Source organism: Ursus arctos, unplaced genomic scaffold (genome assembly GCF_023065955.2).
Source record: "Ursus arctos isolate Adak ecotype North America unplaced genomic scaffold, UrsArc2.0 scaffold_28, whole genome shotgun sequence".
NCBI lineage: Eukaryota > Metazoa > Chordata > Mammalia > Carnivora > Ursidae > Ursus > Ursus arctos.
In genome coordinates this window covers 11,318,775-11,340,525 of record NW_026622963.1, presented here as the reverse complement: position 1 = coordinate 11,340,525, position 21,751 = coordinate 11,318,775, and the positions used below count along the sequence as shown (strand labels likewise).

Genomic DNA, 21,751 nt, shown 5'->3' with positions numbered 1-21,751 from the left:
AGTCCCAGCCCAGGAAGGCTGTATGGAGACTGGCCACCAGGGGGCACTGTCACACCGCGGACCGGCAGCCCTCAGGGAGCAGCTAGGCAAAGCGGAAGGCCTGCGCTTAGTCTTCTGGGCTGTTTTCTCAGGTCCGGGAGGGAATGAACAGGAAATACCATCCAGGTCAGTTGGGAATGAAGATCCAAGAGGGCATGAACCCTGGCCGGCAAAACCAACCGCGTCTGCAACCAAACCCTCCCCAGCACGTCAACATGGGAGAGTCGCTGAAGAAACAAGCGCTCGTCTCGTTGTTAGTGTATGTTAAAACAAATTTATTTACACAGTAACATGATGCCACAGAGAACACAGCAAAGTACCACAGCAAACCAAAGGGCGGCACCACCTGGTGACAGAGGGGACCTTACACCGGTAGAGTTACACAACTCTAAAATATGTAAAGGGTTGAAGCTCCAGGATAGAGCAAGAGAAACAAGATTTTCAAATATAGAGTGTGGGCAGAGCCCTGGGGAACTAAGGAGAGACTGGAATGAGGACTGCCATGATTCAAATACTGAGAAGGATGACATCTTGCTTCTGCCCTGATCTCATGCCAAAACGCCCTGCAGATCAACAGAAAATCCCAACCCAGTGTGTTCACACGTAACTCTTTAAAAAACTGGTAAGGGAAGGGATAACCAAGTGGTACTTGGAGCAAGTTTCCTGAAGCAGTGTGGTTTATCCTTCAAAAATGCTACCCTGAAGCCATAGGGCTGTTCAACATTCAAATTATCACGAGTGCAGACACACACGTACTTTCCACACACTATACGGGCAAAGTGGATTTTCCATAATACAATAATAGTCGTAGCAAAATATATGACTCTATACTTCTGCTAGGTTAAAAAATTTCCGACCTCTTTTGATTCCCTGAAACTTTCTTAATTAAAAAAAAAAAAAGCATGGGGGTGAGTGCGGTGGGTAAAGGTGAGAAGCTGGAATAAGCCCAGAGGCTCTCTGGGGGGGGAAGCGTGGGACGGGATGGCGGGAATGCAGGCCCCCGCAGCCCACTTAGGTGGGGAAGCTTCTAGCAGGGGCTGACGCAAAACCTACTCTAATTTCAAACAGCTGCAGAGAGGGGATGGTTAACAGCTGTCTAGCACCTTGTGCATCCGGGGCACTTAGAGATATTAAATGATGGTGACGAGTGGTAACCACCTCTGTAGGAAGCTTTATAAAAACGATTAGAATTTGTTAAGAAATCTCCCAGGAGTTCTTTAAACAAACCTACTGGCACTACCCCATCTCTTAGAAAAAACTGCCCAGCTTTCAGAATCACACGGCTGTGATGTTCCCAAGCTGAAGTCGGGGCAATAGCCACAGTCGCGTCATGGGGAGAGGGACTGGTCCCTTCTCAGATCCTGGGGCCCACGCCTCTCATCATCACCTTCATCTTCTTTTTCTTTTCCTAATAGACAAAATGGACTTGTTTAAAAAAAACAGGTGCTTTTTTTTGGACGATGGATTATTTTATCAGCCAGATCCCTCGACAAGGAATGTACGTGAGCTCTCCTACGGCATCTGCTGGAACTCAGCCTCCTCACCTGGGAAGCATCGGGACACAAAGGCTGGATTTCTTTGGTATCATCTCTATCTAGGATCTCGCACTGTAGCTCCCCTGGCTTCCCTTACGGCATCTTTTTTGGTCCACGGAATCCCTACTTTCGGCGCTGCCAGAAGCACGGACGGCTGGCCTTCGGTGCACAGCTGAGCAAGAGCGGCGCTTGGCTTGGTCTCGGCACGGCACTCTATGAGCTTCAACGAGGTAAAACTGATAAGCCGGTTTCGTGGGCAGCCATCCTGTTCACTCATTAGGCTGGACCAGAATTTCTGATCCTTATCAACTAGTGAGGGAAGTAAAAAACATGTCAGAGTTGGCCTGGGGAAGCCACGTCCCTCTCTCCCTCACCTTCGAGCATGTCTATACTTTATTCATACAGCTAGAATCACTTGGAATTACAGTGCAGTATCCTGAGTACATCCTGATTTCTGGGACTAGTCTGTGTGTTTTTCAGATGACTGCCAGTATAATCTAGGGAAAAATATTATATTTGCAGGTTACCAGCAAAACCAAATCAGGTTACTTCCTAGCATTGAAGTGTTTTTAATTCAAATTTGGGAAGCTGAGTGCAATCCTTCCATGCCTTACTATTCAGTAGGTCCCAAAGGTCTCTCATCTGCAGTACTAGAAACTTTAAAATACAGTTTTCCTCCCAGAAATACTGTTTAGATCTCCTGGCTTATGAGTTTTGCATGTTAACAAACTTCTTCTGAGTCTGGAAGTAATACTGGCCCCCACTTAATCTGACGATGAAAGGCTACCCAGCCTCACCAGCACGTTTTACTTTTAGCCCCCCAACGTCAGTGGTGTGGGAGCTTGTGCCCCCTCTACATCTCACCCAGTTCATCCCCAGAGGGCGCACCTTGAAACCCACTGCCGTCCTCTTGGCCTCCAATTCTCACGTACTCTAGGGCTCGGTAGGCCTCGTTCACGATTCACTCAAGGTTCTGCTGTGGACTCCATAGGTTCGACGGCTCTTCCTCCCGTCCTGCACTTACGCTTCGTGAATTAGCTTCTGAGCATCACGTCAGTGTACGTTTACCGAATGGGCTCTCCCTCAGGCTGGCAGGTGGAAGACTCGTATCCTAGTGCTGTCTGTGGACATCGGGTTCTCTTCCTTCCGAGACCAGCCTGCCGCTCTAACAAGGCACTCTGCTGTATGTACATTCAGGCTTGGTCTTGGTTACTCCACCCATCTCCCTGTTTCTCTAGCACCGAGATGTGTCAGAGAGATTGTTCCTGCTCATGTGGGTTAAGGTAAAGTTCCAAAGGTGGCTTAGTTGTTCAAACTCTCGATAAATGGAAGAATCTGTAGTACAGACTTCAACGGAAGTGAAAACATTTCCAGATAATATTGAAGATAGTAACTTGATGTCACTTGAGAAAACTTAAAGTGCTATCCTAGTCATAATGCAAAACTCAAATATATATATATATATATATTATATATATATATATACACATATATATATATATATCCGTCTGTGTCTGAAGGTAGGGTTTCTTTCCAGTTGATGAATGAATTCAAAGTTCCTACTATAATTAGAATGGGACTGTAAAAAGAAATATTTGCAATAATATTAGCTTGACTGAATTTCACTATTCTGGAAAAATATTCCGAGGACCACCTGATATAGTAGTACTTCTTGTCTAGAGATACAGTTATTTTGTCTGCTCTGCTCTAACCTGTAACACCCTTTTAAGCCCTCTCTGCCTCACATTCCTCAGCCATCACTCAGAGAAAAATCAATCTAGCCACCTGTCTCTGGGAAGCCTGAGGCCCTTCTCTGATTAGTGGCACTCGTCTTTTGCCCTTAAAAAATCTGAATATAAAAACAGTACTAAACAACTCTGGTGCGAAGGAGGTGCTCAGTTACCAGTGCTCTAAGATAACGGTAGTGGCGAGTGTCCATGCCTAGAATACTACAGAGCTAACACAAAGAAGGCTGAAGCCAAGTCAAACAGAAAAAGAAAAGAAAAGAAAAGAAAAAAGATACCTAGAGAACAAACAGAGGGACCAGAAACATTCTTCATTAAATATGAAACCTCATTAAATAGTCAACATTCAAATTTACATGGGCAAGGCACCACGAGCATGACATTGAGAGAGTGTCTCAATCTGCGAACCTTCTGGGGGAGGGCGGGGGGACTGCGAAGGGAATGTGCTGGCTGACACGCTCAGTGGTCTGTGTGCTGCTACTTCAGTGTATAACGAGGCAAGGACTTATGTGCACATGGGCTATGCTAAGGTGAACTAAACACCAGGTTGCTAGGCGAGGCGCGGCCCTGCCACAGGACATGGAGACGGAGCGGACTGCTGGCCTGCAGCGGCGTGCCTGCTCTGCAGCCATTCCCAGGGGCAGAGCCCTGCACTCCGGCCAGGGGAGGCGAGGCTCTTTGTGGGCCAATGCGCTCTTTTCCTTGGGAGTCCAGTACTGCTGGCCAGGAGGACGGGGACAGCCTCCACTTGGAGCCTCCCATGGCCCATATTCCTAAACACAAACAACAACAACAAAACAACGAAAAAACACAAAGAAGATCACAATAAAATACATTCTTCTCCTTTCTTGATCCTCTTTGATGTAGGTGAATCATATGAAAAAGGCTGTTAAAAATGTTAAAAGTTTAGAAATGTCCACAAGGCCACTACTGTGCTCTCTAAGTAATACTGCACAATCAGTCTCGGCTTTCAGAAGCTCTGCGCCGGCCGACGAGGGGACCCGGGGCCCCCTCGCAGGCCAGATGCAGAGAACGCACCTCTCAGCCCTGCCCCGGGCTGGTCCCCTCAGAGGCCCGGCCTCCACTCCCAGCATGCACGCGCACACCCACGTGCACGCACACTCACACCGAGTGACTCTTGGGATTTCAAGGTTGAAGTAAACAGATACTCACAGTTTTGAATAACACAAGCACACACATGTCACCTCCCACCCCCACCACCTGGAAGGAACACTCATGTCTTAGCGCAAATCCGTATGTGCCAAGGGAGGAAAGGGAGGATTTCTGTAGAACTTGCTTCAGGTGAAATTGCAACACAAACACTGTAATATACAGCTAAAAAATACATACAAAAATTGCACATGTATTCATAGGAGAGGGGCACGGACCCCATGTGCAGTGCACGGCTCGCAGGCACCCACCTCAGCAATCAAAATCCCCGCCAGCCGTCCTCCGGAGCCACCGCAGGGAGTCCTGTGGTGTGATGTGCCCGTGCCGCCGGCAGGCAGCCTCTCCCGCAGAGGCCAGCGTCCTGAGGAGGAGGCCGGCAGCCTCATCGGTGGCCTTCTCCCCTCCCTGGCCTCCGGCCGCCCTCACAGCCAGCGCGCCGTGCCCTCCGAGCAGATCTTAGAGCTCAACTGACAGCCGTTTCGTGCACGGCTGACGTCTACAGCATTTGGGAGGCTAGTTAACACGGCTACTGGGAGGAGGAAGCTGGCCGATTACCGCTCAGGGGAACACTGGGATCTGGGCTCCGCCAGCCCTGGCCGTCCACACGGACAGCTCTGACAGTAATCAAAGACAGCACTTTCGTCGATCCCCCGGGGGGGCCCCTAGGGAACTGCATGTGTGGGAAATCATCTCCTGGTGTCCTGCCAGCTCTTTATCAGATCACCCTGCGGAGGCACTGGGACACCACCTTGGGTCAGTTCTGTAAGGCGCCGTAAGTGGCTGATAAACCCAAACTTCATTGGCAAGTGGACAGAGTCAAGGTGAAGGAGAATCAGGCAGTGGCAGCAGAGGGCAGACCAGTAGGGCCACCCCCCATGGAGTGCACCCACTTACCCAGGACAAGTGAAAATGCGTCCATGACCCAGGGGATGCAACCTCTCCTTGTCGTTTGACCATCTGCGGGAACAAAGGATAGAGTCCCCAGACACAAAACTGGCCCGATGCTAAGGATGGCAGTTCTGCCTGGTAAGAGAGTCAGTGATTGATACTTCAAAGAAAAAAAAATCTGTTGTGAGAGCTTTAGTGGATGATGGTAAGGACAGGTCAAATCTGTCTATTGCTAGTGAGAATAAATACTTGGTGTTAAAAAGACAGGTGATATTCAGAATTACGGAGGAGCTGGACACAGCTCACTGAGTTCATACCAAAAGAGCTGTCCCTTCCGGGATGGACATTTTCATTTTCTACCTGCATTTGGGGACAATTAGGGTGAAAGGTGTTAGTTCCAATGGAAGCCAACTGCACGACCGTACAGTGAAGACAGACCCAGCTTCGTGCTTGGTGTGGAGCCGTGGATAAGCCTTCAGGAGGGCCTCATGTTTCCCGGACAGGGATGGAAGGTTGGCCTCTCTTCTTTCCTTGAATTCTGTGGGAGCACTGGGAAGGGGGCGTGCACAGATGACTTGAAGAGGAAATGAAGAACAGCAGCAACCAGGACAGACTAGCGGTGTTGCAGGGCTTTCACGATACAGCCGAGGGAGTCCGGAGTGGCAAAAGCCAAATACTGGGCACACAGCCAGTCCTCCAGGCTGACCCCCCCCTCCCTGTCCAGGGACTTCTCGGCAAACTTGATCATGAGCAGTGTTCGCCTGATGTCGAGCCAGTTCTGGAGCAGGGCGCTCCTCTGCGCTGGGCCGGGAGAGACGGCCAGAGTCTGGAAGAGGTCTTCCCGGGGGCCCCAGAGCAGACACTGGAGGATGCCTTTGGCGTCTGAAATGAGGATCCGCTCGGAAGGGTTGGGATTGAGGAGGCAGCTGGCCAGCTGCTGCAGGCCCCGGGAATAGGCGGAGCGGAGTGGGATGCGAGGCAGGTCTGCTCGAGTGTACTCTTTCTCCTTCAGCTCTGGGTTCTCATCGAAGGGGTTGGGCAGGTGCAGCATCTCGTAGATGAGGATGCCTGTCTGGAACTCATCACACTTCTTATACTGGGTGGCTGTTATGATCTCTGGGGCAAGGCGGGACTGGTCGCGGAGGATCTCGGGGTCCACCAGATGGCTCTTCTGCTTGGCCTGAGAGAAGTTGCTTACTATGAGCCTCGTGGGACAAGAGGAGGTGGGGCTGGACTCTGCAGGCCCCAGGCCCTGGCTGGCTCCCCCCGGCTGGTAGTGGACAAGCAGCAGGTTCTCCAGACGAAGATCGCAGTGAGTGACACGGTAGGGTTTGAGGTGCTCCAGGCCGGAGCACAGCTGTAAGAGCAGCAGACACACTTGCCTCTCGTACAAGTCCGGGCTCTTCCCGTGCTGGGCCAGAGAGTCTCGCACAAAATCAGCCACGGTGAGACAGGGAACCTCTCTGGTGATGACCACAACGTGGCTTCTCTGCTTCCTGCTCATGGCCCCCTGGCTTGCTTTCTGGGATGACTCTGCTTCAGAGCAGGGCTCCGGGCTTCTCCCATCAGCTTCTTCTTCAGCCTCTTCTTCAGCCTCTTCCACTTCATCCTCTTCCTCTTCGGGGGCATCGGGATCCTCCCAGGGAAGCAGACGATTCGGGACTTCAGCAAGGAAGTGACCACAGTCCTGCTGGATGTTAAAATGGACAGCCAGACTCTGCCGGACCGCCAAGCTGTGATAATACTGCTGAGACTCTTCAGCTTTGCTCTTACAGATCTGGAAGAAGAACGCAAATAACACAATGCAAAATGCACACTTGCGTAACCAGGCCTAGATGCGTAAAGGAAGATTAACTGGAAGGTGAGTGGTGGGGGACAAACCGTGCTGTAGTGAAGTCTTCAGAAAGGGTCTCGCTAGTCCTGTGCCGAGCAACAGTAGCAATGGCAGGAGCCGTTTCTTAAGGCTATCTACCTCCTGAGCACTTTATGTATATTATCTCTAGTCCTTACACCAACCCTTCAAAGTAGGCTGCAGATTCATTAAAAAAAAAAAAAGAAAAAAAAAAAAAAAAAAAGCCCAGAGCTACCAGCTTGCAAACCCAAGCCTAACACTGCAGCTTGCTTTTTCTACCATACCTTGTACATCATCTAGAAAACAGAACCAAGAATAATTTTTACCTACTTTCTGTAGAGGCTCACAGCCCAGACTTACACAGCAGCTCTATAAAGGGGGCCAGGACACCTTATTTTATCACCGGTCAGGAGAGTAACATAATATTGGCCAGGTAAAGTGTGGGTTTTCCTAATTTTCAATGAATGTCACTGTCACTACTCAGGCATGCACGGTTGACTGGCAAGGTAGAGACAAAGGTTTGAAAGAATCAGTGGTCTGACCTCATCAGAGCACAACCAACATTTCAACGGCAGGACTCTGAGTTTCATGCTTTCTCTTAACAGGCCTCTTGTAAAGGCCAATATTTAGGCAGCAAGGCCTTCCAAAAAGAATTTTATTAAGTGGTTATGGATCATGCAAGAGTTTTTTGATCACAAACATTAGCCAGGAGTTCTACATACCAAAACAACTACTGTATTTCTAGTCATCCAGGGTTAGAAAAAGTAAAAAAGCAAAAAGTAAATAAAATCACCCCTAAATGGATTATGCTCATGATAGGACGTGGAGAAGCTGACCGTGGAGGACTTCCAACAGCCCGGCCAGGCAGCTCCTGCACGAGTCTGTAACAGAGGAGCACATTCTCTACCCTCGGCTGGGATATGCTGCTGGACTTCACAGGGATCCAGGCCTCCCAGCAACAGGCACCTGGAAGTGTTCACACTGCCTGTTTGCTTCAGTAATACAGAAAAGAAACAAATTTTAAAAAGGATTTTCTAGCTACTTTTATTTTTTTTAAATGTACATTTTCTTGGGAGGGTGCTGATGAGTCTCCCAGTTCTGAAAAAGAGCACACTCTGATTTTCATTCAAACAGATATTAAGAAAAATATGAACTAGGTGATGGGGACTCAAGAGTACACCTCTCATAATGAAAAAGAAAAGAAGAAAAGAAAAAAACAAAAAGAAAAAACTCCCCCCCAAACCAGACCAAAGGTAAAGGAGTATCTGGGGGAGAGGAACATCTTCTCTCATTTACTGTATTTATGCATATTTATTACACTTAGAGTCTCGACACCAGTAATCAATACCAGAGAAATCTCTCTCTCTCTCCTTCTCTCTTCAAATATTACACGACCTACTTCATCAATTTGAGGGCACACTAAGCATTTCTTCTTTAACCAACTTCTGGTCTTGAAACAGAGATAACCCCAGGCTGAGTTCAAGTTCAAACATATATCTTTCGGAAAATATGATCTTTGGAAAGCTCTCAAAGTCTCTGTACACACGGTATAATATATACTCCTATATGCTCATCAATCACAACGTGAGTTCTTTCTATACTGTACTGCTGGCAACATTTCATATTTATGTGTCAGCAGGTATTGAAAACTCCTATACTAGCCATCTTTTAGTTGCATAGGAGTTGGATCTAGGACATGGCACCATTAAACCCATTTCCAATTTTAATAATTTGCTCAATATCCCATCACTGGCTGGAATGAAAGTTCAAAGGTCTCAAGTCCTCAGTCTTTGAAAAGTCAATCAAATACCACTGAGTTGAGTTGAATGAGACTGTGGTTAAACTCTAGCAGTCAGTTTATAGAAAGGACACTCACCAAAGACTTGGCAGGTTTGGGATTTAGTCCTGCCAATGACTGTATAACCCTGGGCATCTCAGCTAATTTCTCTGGGTCTCAGTCTCCCTAAAAAGGGAGATAACAGAAAAAAAATCCTGAAACCTACTACTCCGGGCACTTGTGAGGATTAAATGAGAGCAACTCTGTAAAGTCGATCTCAAAGCTACACAAACGTAACATTGCAAATGACTAAGACAATGAACAACCTGCAAATGTTACAAGTGATGTAATATTATAGAATCTTCATGTGTTTTCAAACAGAGAAAGCAAAACAGAAAAATGCATCTTCTTTTTGAGTCCTGAGAGCCACCCGCCCCAGCAGTGAGGCTCTCTGACCATGGGTTTGGTGGAGGCAGCCGGAGAGGAAGAGCTAAAGTCCAACACCCTCTCAGGCCACAAGTCAGACTGTCAGTATGTTCTGGTCCCTGACAGGCCCAATCTAAGGCTGAAAGAGAGAGAGAAGTGTCTGACCACTCTGTAGTTTCTACTATGCTGAGTCGTACTGAAAAAAACTTGCCACTCTGTGGTGTGGCGTTAGAAGAAGAGAAGGTATTCTAATCGTGACTTCTCCTTGCATCGTGTTATTCGGGTGGTATCCGCCCACACACAGACACACACACTTTCATAAGATTCCCCAGAGCTGTGTGAGCAGACAAGAACATGGACACTACAACAAGAATTTATGTTTAGTTTCACAGATCAACTTGAGATAAAGGTTCAAAGTGATTTACAAAGGAGAAATGATAAATTGTTCGACCACTCTGGATGCTCTGAAGGAAAATGGGCTGCCTGGCTAGCCAGCCCGAGCGGGTGGCACTTCCTTATCTCCTCATCTTACAATATAGAGACAGGCTGAAGAATAATGGGTCACTCTAGTTTAAAGGGTAAAGGGAAAAGAGAAAAGTCTGGAAAGAGGGAAACAAAATATTAGGGCTTCTAATTGGTTCACAACCATGAAAATAGTTATAATCAAATTACAGACCTATGGAGATTTCCAAAATAGAATTTCTTGTATGATGAGTATCTCATAAATCTCTATTATGGAGCTTGTGATGATGTTAATTTAGGTAGGAGTATTATATGATTCTATGTACCACACGGTAGCAATTTTTCAAATATTAATAACTTGACTCCTTCAGTTTAAAAAAAGAAACTCAAAATGACCTAACTTCAGATGATGAATTTCTAGTCCAAAAGTTATTTCAGAAAACAAGCCGCTCTTTCCAGAACAAATGGACAGGATTCCTCCTGCTGGTTGTTGTTTTGACCTCCTTCCCTTACCCGATATTTTCTCTACCAGGAAGCAAAGTGACTTCTTCTTGGCTTCCCATTTTCATTTATCTTTCTTGAAAGGAATTTACATTTCTTCCCTAAAAGGATAGCTGGTGTGGACTGCAGGAATTTCCAAAGAGATGCCACTCCCTAAGAATGATTTCCACAGGACTTCTAAGCTTCCCCAAATTTTGAAATAGGAACAAAACAGGAGCTGGAATGGTCCCATATCTTCGTGTAAGATTCTCTTTTTTAATGGGAGAAAAATCATCTCATACTGTTTTAACTACGTGTGGAATAACCGATTTAACCTGCCACCAATTTTGGCAGATTCGTCCTGTCTGCACTTCCGGAATGGGAAGGAAAGCTCGGCCAGAGCCTGAACGACGGTGACACTAGAGGGCGCCATAATATCGCCATCCAGGAGTCCTTTCCGGGGCAGCTGCGGCGAAAGAACAAAACCAGGCCGGGGAAGGTTAACGTCCTACAGTATGCCCTAGGTCCTCTTTCTGGACAAGTTACTGGTTCTGTGAAGGTCGCAATACCGAATTCATGCGACAGGAGCGCTTTCTGTGAAGAGCACAAACAGGAAGAGATGCGCGCGCGGCGACCCAGGCCTGCTTGGCCGCTCAGACGGCACCCCTCCCGAGCTACTTCTCCAGAGGAAGCCAGAAGCCCATCTCAAGGGACAGCCCGCCAGGGGTCGTTGCACACCCACCAACATGCATAAAACACTGCCACAAAAACAGGGGCCTGCGAGGAAACGGAGTTGTCTCATCCGAAAGGATGAGTGAGGACAGAGAAGAAAAAGGGAAACTATTCATTGGCAGCACGTGAGCATTCAAACAAGCATCTGATGGCTTCTTAGCACTTTCCACCTGTGAAAAATACTTAAGTGATCCAGCCAGAGCCCCAAATATAGTGGGTTGGGGAACCCCTTAGCCACCGATCAATCACCGGTTGGAAAATGGAAAAAAAAAATGCTTCCAGAGCCAGAGGCCTTCTCCTGAGGCCTTCTCAGACCCAGGTCAAACCACACAACACTTACACAACCTGATCTTAGTGGGGAAACAGCCTGGTAATCGTTCTTCACACACAGCCTTAAAAGTTTAATTCCAAACATTCCCTTCAATACAGGGGCTCATTTTCTGTGTTGCTCATGGCAACTGCTCTGCATACCTTTGAGTCAAATCTGCCATTATAAAGCATTTATGTTTATAATAATAATAATCTCAACCGAGACAGTGAACTTTTAAAAAGCAGAGTGTGGGGAGCTTTGACTGTAAATTCCCATTAAAAGCAGCTGGGAAGAAGACTACGAGTCTGATACTGTGGACCCTTTCAGAATGCGCACAATGCCTGCCTGGAACCCGTAAAGAGGATGTCCATACATCTTGCTGTCCTTTCAACACTGGGGAGTGGAACAGATATTCAGCTGAAGGCAACACAGTAGGGAGGCAGGGGGAAAAGGTGGATATCTGGCACCACGTTAGGGAAGTGGCTGGGGAATACATCAGCTGTCGAACAGAGTGATATTATCCATTTTCCTTTATTTGACTCTTTCTCCCAAAGGCTCCTTGAAATGCTAGTGTTTGTGGGGGGAAGTCTGTTCTCTGTCCTCTTTTCTCATGGACACACTCCCTTCAGCAAGCTCATGGCTTCGACCATCTTGATACGTTATTGACTTCCACATTTGTAACCCAGACTTGCCTCAGAGCTTTAGACTCATCTCCTCAATGGCCTACTTGATTCCCCCCTCCCTCGTATGTCCTACCCCACAGACCCTTAAACTCAACATTACCAAACCCAAACTCTTCTTCCCACCGAAACCCCCGGTCTCCTAGTACTCCCTCTTCTTGGTGAATGGAGCCGTTATCTGTCCCAACATCGGTCTAAGAAATCAAATTCACTCTGGATTTCTCCTCCATCTTCACTCCCTACATCTAATCAATCACCAATTTTAATCAATTCTGTTCCCAAATAACTTTCAAATTATCCTCTTGTCTCCATCATCTATTGCTACCATTATCACCGGCATGGAGTACTACAAAAGATTTGCAACTGGTCTCCCTGCCTCTCATGTGACTTCCCTCAAACACCAGAGCCACCTTTCAAAAAAATTGGATACCGCTTGCCTAATATTTAAACCTAGTGCTCCCACTATCTTCACAGGAGAAAGGCCTGGCCTGGCCTCCCTTTCCAGTCTTATTTCTCACATCTTCTTCACTTTTGCCATATTGAACTACCAGCAGCCAGCCCCCTGGCTTCCACCCGCCAGGTGTTCTCTCTGATCAGGGCAACTCTTCACCCCTCATCTGCCTGAGGGATTCCTACTTACTCTTTCAAAACCATTAGCATGTGTCAGTTCTGTCAAAGAGAGAAAGCACTGAATACCCTAAACGGCCTTTCTGTGTTTCCTGCATACGTCTCTGTTATTACAGACAGTGCATTTTTTGGGTCTGTCTTAAGAGCAGATATTGGCATCAGCAGGGCCTACCACAGAGCAAGGCATACTGTGCATGCTCTCAACAGGTCTGTACAAAACACTGAGAAAGGCGACATCTGATCTGGTGTAGCCACGGGGTTATTTACTCTGAGCAGCTAGAATATAGGATCAGCTTTTATGAAGCAGGTGGAAGCTGGCAAGGTGATGGGGAGGGGGCAACGGCAGACTAATCTGAGTAACGAACACTCATGACCTGACGACGCAAATGAGTAAAATTTGAACAATGGAGGCTGTCCGCTGAGTCCAGGCTGCCCTTAAAGGCTTGGTGGTTTTGCACTGCACAAACCTACACAAAATGACAATGTTCTTCAACATTCCATTCAATTTCTTCTACTTTTCCCTAAAGAAAACAATAATTACAAAACACAGGACCCTTCAAAAATATTCCACATTGGCTTTTATTTCTCCATTGATGGGCCCAGTCGGCCTAGTACGCCTTCAGCCGACTTCCACTTTATCAGCAGGAAATCTCATTTCCATCTCACACTACACATTTTACTGTGCCTCAGTGAACCTTAAGTGAGATGGATGTTGTAGGGAATGAATTGTAGAGGGGCAAAAATGAGAAACACTGAAGATCACATATACCATACCATCTGAGCCATTTTATCACATTACACAAAAACACATCTGCAAACGGGAGAGAGCAAGTGTGAAGCAGATAGCCAGTATTTGGTACAACCTTGCTCTAACAACCAGGCTAATCACTCCTAGATCTCAATTCTTTGATCGACCTAGAAGACGTATTGCTTTGCTTGATGCTACAGAGCCAAGACCCACACACACTCAATGCTGTTATAAATATATTAAAAATGGATTAAGTATTTAATATATAAATGCCATCTGGGCCCCAAGTACTCAGAACTCCATGCTACAGGAATCTTCTATGAGCTCTGTCAGGTAGGCCAGGTAATTTATAGCTTGAATTGCTGCAAAAATGTTCACATGCCCAAGAAACCCGTTTTGGAGTCTAGAGAGAAATTCAAAAAGGCAACTGTACAAGATTTTACTATTTTATTTGTAGTTTGTACCCATTAAATCTTTTCATGCTCCCACTCAGCATGTGGAACAAAAGAAAATCACTTGCGTTTCTGAGCTAATAATTTGGGCTGACAGAATGATGCCCAGGATGTTCACATTAGAGAAACTGAGGTATGGCACAGTTCAATAACCATCTCAGGCACAGATTAGGAGTTCAATTAATTTGAATCCCAATTTATAATTCCCAACTATGTTTGCTCACCTTATTCATGAGAGCCATGGCTTCCTTTTCCCACTAGACTATTCATTTTGATTCCAGATTTACTGAGTACCGAAACCCCTTCCTTCCTAAAACAATTCCCAGTTGACGCTCTCAGGAACGTCTGTCTGCATTCAGCCCTGAAATGAAGCGGACCCTGACCTATGATGGCTAGGACTACGTGCAGTGGGCTGCTGATCAATGGCTTTCTGTGAAGTTTCAATATTAGAACATATTTGTACTGAATTATGAAAGTGGAAGTGGTTTCCCCTCTATAGTTTTTTCCTTATTACTAAGCCAGTAATTAATTGCCTGTGTCGATAGTCTGAACTAGTTGTAAACTCTTACCAATCAGTTATTCCTGTAAATGCTTTTTCATTTAGTGCCTTGCTTTCTCAGCATCCACCCAAAGGAGATAAACAAAGACTCTGGAGTCAAATGCAATAAAAGATGGTGGTGTCCGCAGTCCACCTCTACTTACTGCCAGCCTGTTACGAGATTCTTGGCATAGGTGGAAGAAAGGAAACAGCCCGCTGCTGTAACAGGGAAGTGCACATCTTCCCCTAGCTCTGCGAGCTCTTTCCTTGAGAACAAAGACCTGCACTCCACAAAGAGAAGATACGTACTACCCCAAATTTGGAACTCTTGGAAAATAAGGCAGAAATTTATACTTTTTGCTTATGTGAGATTTTTTATCATCTTCCTCACAGTAATTTCATCCAAATTTCTTATGTGGTCTCACATAGCAGCATTTATTATAAAATGATCTCATAAAAGCAGTGATAAAGAATGTTCCATTGAGACTGAGCCATAACTTTACCAACTGGCCACTCTGCTTATAGGCAAATGTTGTCATTTGCCCATTCAGGGACAACACTGAGACACGGCAGGGCCAGTCCACCACTCAGGTATGAGATGATAGGACAGGTTCCATGCAGGAAGCGAGAGGCAGCCTGCCATGAAGCTGGTGACCCTCTGCAAAAGTAATTATTCTTCTCGGGCCGCAGTTTCCTCCTGTGCATGATGATGAATGATGAATGCTGGCCCTTCTAAAGTTGTCTTGAGTCTACTTTGGGGATTACGTGTTTGGTCAGTGACTACCCAGATTCTTTGAAAGGAGGAAAAAGCAAGGTAGATTTTATTTAGAACAGGGAAGTTTTAAGTTCATGCTTTAAATTTGTGTTAAGTTTTATTTAGAGAGCAGGAAGTTAGGGGCTGGAGGCCAGCCAATATGCAGCCCACAGAGACAGGTCTGATCTGCTGGGTGGTGGCTCCCCAAATGGTGATGAGGGGATAAAAGGAGACAAGAATGAGACAGAAATAGAAGTTGGAGGTTAGATATTGTCTGGGCATCAATCTGGCCTTTCCTTCACCAAAACACTTACAAAAGTAGACTGTGCTCACTGCCTCCACAACCTCACTGGTCCATACATTCTCTAACTGGCTGCATCTGGTGTCTGCTCCCATTATTACCAAGATTGCATTTTCTTGAGGTTTACTAGAGATTGAACTCCTGCCTTCTCCTTACTCCGCTCAAGCTTTCTGCAGTCCTGGACTCTTTGATCTGTGGGTCCTCGCCCTCTGCTACCTCTTTTCCAATGTTCCTGCTTTGGGTCACTAGATGGGTGGGCCTTTTTCTGATTGTGCAGACTCTCCACTATAATCACATACATTCCCAGTTTGAACTAAATCAAGTCTATGAGAAGACTGGGTAACCATATTTCTAGTCTTCATCTCCGTTTTGAGTACCAAATGTACTATTTTTATCTGGCTCTGGGTTTCTCTAGGATTGGCTATCCTATGGGCATGCTGAACGGAGAGTTCATCTTTCTGGCTGTTCTGATTCATATTTCAGTTAATGGCATCACCATCCTCCTGGGGTGGTCTCTCATCCTATATCCAGCCTCTCACCAGACATGGTCTACCACCTGTTTCAGCTCTTTTACCACCTGCCCCTTCTTTCCCACTGTTCAGGGGCTCATTATTATTCACCTGGACTACTGCAACAGTGTCATGACTGGCTTCCCTTCTGGACTCTCCCATCACAGTTTTCCTCTAAAATCATTTCACCACAGTTTTCTTCCAAAATCATTGATCTTAACGTTATCCCTCCCTTTAAAAATCCTTAGTGATTTCTTATAAAACACGAACTAAAGTCTAACTTCTTGAACACATCATTCAAAGCTCTAAATGTGGTCCCAAATCTTTCCATAGCCAAATTTTTCAATATTCTATCCATGCACTGCATTCACCACAGTGTGAAGTGTTTGTTCCCGAGATAGTGTTAACAATGACTTCTGTCATTCGTTGTCATTCATCTTTACATTTCTACATACCACTCTGAACCTTCATTATAATCTGTCTGGTTTAAGAGTTATTTATGCCTTTGTCTTCCCCACTGGAATATAAGCACCTTGAGGGTGAGGTTTTGTCTTATTCACATGTATTTCTGTAAGTCCACATGGATATCACTATTTTTTAAACAGTAAATGTTTGCCAAAAGATCAAGAAATATTTCCTGAATGCCTGTTATGTACGTGGTACTATTTTGGATAGTATATACTGCTATCTGATGCTAAATATACTAGATTAACACTGTAACAAGGATATAAGCATTAATAACTCTGGTCCCTGCCATGGGGAAGCTCAACAGTGGGGAGGGGAGGCATGTGACTTTAATTGTATAACAGTACTGCTGTATAATCATACAACTGTAGCATGATAATGCAGTGATAGAGAAATCCACTAAGTATAGAGTGGTACTCAGAGAGGAGCTGTCAACATGTTCTCAGAACATCAGAGAAGAAAATTCACAGAGCTGGATTCTTTAAGAAAACAGGAGCTTTCTAGGTACATGAGAAGAGAGTGGAGGAATAAATAGGTACCATTTACTGAATGCTTTCTTTGTGCAAATGATGCTCTGAGCACTATATACATCACTATGGACATATTGACTCTGTGATTTTTCACAATGGCTTTAAGAAGAATGGTGTATTTTCTCCATTTTACAGATAAAGATACTGGGCACTGGGCTTAGAAAAGGCATGTAACTGGACCAAATTAACACAGCTAATAAGTTGCTGAAGTACAAATTTAAACCCAGGTCTGTCTGACTTAAAAGCTCAAATTCTTAATCACTATGTCGACAGTCCTCAAATTCTGTGTAGGAACCACCCGGCGTGCTTGCTAACAGTGCAGTTTCCCAGGCCTCACTTCTAATGAGGACCCCTCAGGTGATCCTGAAATAGGTCACCTGTACATGACAGTCTCTTCCCAGAAGCTCAGACCAGAGAGGAACCAGTGTTTGCAAGGCCAGGTAGCATGAAATGGGAGCTATTTATAATTTGTGCTAGAGGATGAAACTACAGGGATCAACAACTAAAGATACCCACCTTCAAGAAGCTCAGTGTCAAATGAGCTAAAATCTCCAATTCATTGTTTTTTTTAATTGAAAAAATAGTATGACATTATTTTAAAAAAAAATCAAAATCACCTATAATTATCACTACTCTAACATAGGCATTAATTGCATATTACCATTTTGTAGGTGAATTTTTAAAAAGTTACAATCATACTATTTGGTATTCTGCTATTTTCATGTGATATTTTATGAAAAATGTTTTCCATGATTTTATATGGTCTTCATAATTACTATTTAATGGCCACAAACATTCCATTGGACATTACTATCATTTATTAAATTTTTCCTTAGTATCAGACTCTCAGTTTGTTACCAATTTTTGGCATTACTAAAATTCTTGAGGATGCTAGCATTTAGTAGCTTTCTCTCATAATTTTAAGGAAAAACGTTTATATCCTTGAAGTAATGAGAAAGAAACCATGTAAATGCAGAACCTATCTAAATACACTCAGACCAGGGGCATCTGGGTGGCTCAGTCGGTTGGGAGTCTGCCTTTGGCTCAGGTCATGATCCCAGGGTCCTGGGATAAAGCCCTGCCTCAGGCTCCTTGCTCAGTGGGGAGCCTGCTTCTCCCTCTCCCTCTGCCTGCTGCTCCCCCTGCTTGTGCTCTCTCTCTGTGTGTCAAATAAATAAAATCTTAAAAGAAAGAAAAGAAATACACTCAGACCAGTACCTAATATTAAAGAAGAATAATGAGTGATCTAAAAAAATGTTGAGCAGTAATTGTCCATTATTGTTAAGAACAATAATGCATAATTTTATATGTACTTTATAGTTTAGAAAGGAGTTTCACCACATAAACACATGTGCATTATAACAATCTTATGAGGTAGGTTCAGCAGTTAGTATCTATTTATGTGAAAACCAAGAGAGGTTACATGACTTACTTGGGGATACACAGAGATTGATTCAGAATTTGGACCCATGTCAGTTTATGCCAAATCAACTCTTCTTTATTATGTGTTGTGATGGTTTTTAGTTTAAGACCAATACAACTACTAAAGCTATTCATATTGAATGAAAACCAGAATAAAGCTATAGACTGAGCTGTGTCCTCCCTGCATTTGTATGTTGAAGCCCTAACCCCGAATGTGCTACACTCTTTCCCTCACTCTCACCCCCCCCCCCCATTAGACACAGTGAGAAGGCAGCTGTCTACAAGCCAGGAGGAGAGTTCTCCAGTCTCCAGAACTGAGAGAAAAGACATTTCTGACGTCTAGCCATCCAGTCAGTCCATGGTGTTTTGTTATGGCAGCCTGAGCTGACTAAGATTTGGGTGCTGAGAAGTTGAGTACTACTATGACAGATACCCACAAATGTAGAAGCACCTTTGGAACTGGGTAGAAACTGGAAGAGTTTTGAGATCCGTGACAGAAAAAGCTTAGATAATCATGAACAGACTATTGCAAAATATGAAAGTTAAGGGTGATTCTAGTGATGAATCAGACAGAAATGAGGAACATGTTATTAGAAACTGGAGAAATGATAAAAAACTAATGACAAAGAACTTGGCTAAACTGTTCTAGTATTTTGTGGAAGGCAGAACTTGTGAGCAATGAAATTGTATATTTGTCAGGGAGATTCCTAAGCAACGTGGTGAAGGAACAGCTTGTTTCCTCCTGACTGCTTATAGTATAAATGCAAAAGGGGAGAGAGAAATTGAAGAAGGAATTGTTAAGCAAAGAGGAACCAAGACTTGAAGATCTGGGGGCGCCTGGGTGGCTCAGGCGTTAAGCGTCTGCCTTCGGCTCAGGGCGTGATCCCAGAGTCCTGGGATCGAGCCCCGCATCAGGCTCCTCCACTGAGAGCCTGCTTCTTCCTCTCCCACTCCCCCTGCTTGTGTTCCCTCTCTAGCTGGCTGTCTGTCTCTCTGTCAAATAAATAAATAAAATCTTAAAAAAAAAAAAGACTTGAAGATCTGGAAGATTCTCAGCCTATCCATACTGCAACAAACAAGAAAGCTAGTTCTAAAAAGAATACTAAAGGCATGGTTGAACAACCATTTGTCTAAAGACATCAGGGGTGTGACTCATGGACTTAATCAGTCATCTCAGGAGAAACCAGAAATAGAAAGAGGATTCTCCCAGCAAAGACACTACCAGTTTGAGCTAAAGGGACAGAGAGGGCAGGATGGAATGAAGGAAAGCTGTTGGACTTCTTGGATTCTACAGGACTGATCCACAGAGCTATTCAGTTGTGAAAGTACACTATTCTTTAAGGAAAGGGAAGAATGACCCTGAAGGTGTTTCAGAGATGGTCAGGGCTAATTACTCCCATCACAAACCTAAGAGACAAGGCTGTTTCCTTCTGGGTTTCAAAGGGTAGGGCTGCCTCTCCAGATTTGGAAAGCCAGGATGACCAGTACCTCAATGGTAGGCTACCCTAGCAGAGAGCCATGTGGATGGTGCGTCACAGAGGGCAGTGTGGGCTGGGCCTTCACCGAGAGCCAAAGGAGCAGGGTGTTTAGCAGAGCCATGGGAGTGACGCTGCCACCCCAGTGGGCCTGGAGTGTAGAGTGCTGAATCAAAGAGGATTATTCGTCAGCCTCCATATCTAATGAAATTTGCCTTGCTAGGTTTTGGACTCACCCCATCTTTTCTTCTGATTTCTCCCTTTTAGAATGGGACTGTCTATCCTACTGCACCACTGCATTTTTTAAATTGGAGTAAAATTAATATAGTGTTATATTATTTTCAGGTGTACAATATAATGATTCAACAATTCTATGTATTACTCAGTGCACATCACTATAAATATAGTCTTAATCCCCCTCACCTATTTCACCCATCCCCCCCATCAAGCTCCCCTCTGGCAACCACCAGTTTATTCTCTGTATTTAAGAGGGTTTTTTTTTTTTGTTTGTTTGTCTCTCTTATCATCTGTTCATTTGTTTTGATTTTAAATTCCATATATGAGTGAAATCATATGATATTTGTCTTTCTCTGTCTGGCTTATTTCACTTAGCATTATACCCTCTAGGTCCATCCATATTTTACAAATGCCAAGATCTCATTCTTTCCTAGGCTGAGTAATATTCCTTTGTGTATGTGTGTGTATATCCATTCATCTATTGATAGACACCTGGGCTGCTTCCATATCTTGGCTATTGTAAATAATGCTGCAATATACATAGTGGTTCACAGATCTTTTCAAATTAGTGTTTTCATTTTCTTTGGCCACCACTGCATTTTGGAAGCTCATAATTTGTCTAGTTTCATAGGGACACAGCTTAGAGAAGAAATGTGCCTCAGGATGAATCAGACCCTGAGTTATACCCATATCTGATTTAGATGATATTTAGATGAGACTTTGGACTTTAGACTTTAGAACTGATGCTGGAATGATTTAAGATCTTTGGGCCTACTGGGATGAACTGAATATATTTTGCATGTGATAAGAACATGAATTTGGGGGGGTCAGGAACGGAATGCTATAGACTGAATTCTGAGTCCCAAAAATTCATATGTTGGAATGCTAAACCCTGAGATATTGTGATTTATAAGAAAAGGTCAAATACATATTTCTCAAATATATTTGGTCTTCATTCATGGTTCCTGATGCACAGCAACCCAAGCCCTTGGAATTTCATAAGCATTGAGAGTGACAAAGGTGTCTCTTGTTATGTTAATGAGGTGACTTTTGGACCCCACTTAGGGATTGGGGGCTGGTTGCAAGGGGAACCAACCATGCATGTGATTGAAGCTTGGAATTTGCAGTCCCACCCGGACCTCCAACCTCCTCCCGAGAGACAGAGAGAGAGAGAGAGCCTGGAAGTTGAATCAATAGCCAATCACCAATGATTTAATCAATCATGACTATGTAATGAAGCCTCCACAAACCCCCAAAGGATAGAGTTTGAAGAGCTTCCAAGTTGGTGAACACTTGGAGATTTGGAGAGTGTGGTGCACATGGAAGTTCTGTGCCCTTTCCCCATACCTTGCTCTATGCATCTCCTCTATCTGGCTGTTCTTGAGTTATATCCTTTTCTAATAAGCTGGTGATCTAGTAAGTAAGATGCTCCTCTGTGAGCTGATCTAGCAAATTATTCAAGCCCAAGGAGGAGGTTGTGGGAACCTCTGATTTATAGCCCGTTGGTCAGAAGCACAGGTAACAACTTGGGCTTGTGACTGGTATCTAATGTTTGTGGAAGGGGACAGGTAGACTGAACCCTTGAACTGTGAGATAT

General features: G+C 44.8%; 1 protein-coding gene across 17 annotated transcripts in view; it reads right to left on the bottom strand.

The window, feature by feature from the left end:
* Window positions 1-293: 293 nt before the first annotated feature.
* The window catches only part of PEAK1 (pseudopodium enriched atypical kinase 1), a 294,322-nt gene continuing 272,864 nt past the window's right edge, over window positions 294-21,751 (bottom strand). For 16 of the 17 annotated variants that reach the window (XM_044391996.3, XM_048221524.2, XM_026478587.4 and 13 more), the window contains one exon: window positions 294-7,154. In XM_044391996.3, the coding sequence (XP_044247931.1) occupies window positions 5,991-7,154 (1,164 nt within the window). In that variant the 3' untranslated portion in view covers window positions 294-5,990. The remainder of the gene's footprint in view (window positions 7,155-21,751) is intronic. The other variant, XR_003311383.4, reaches the window with a different exon arrangement.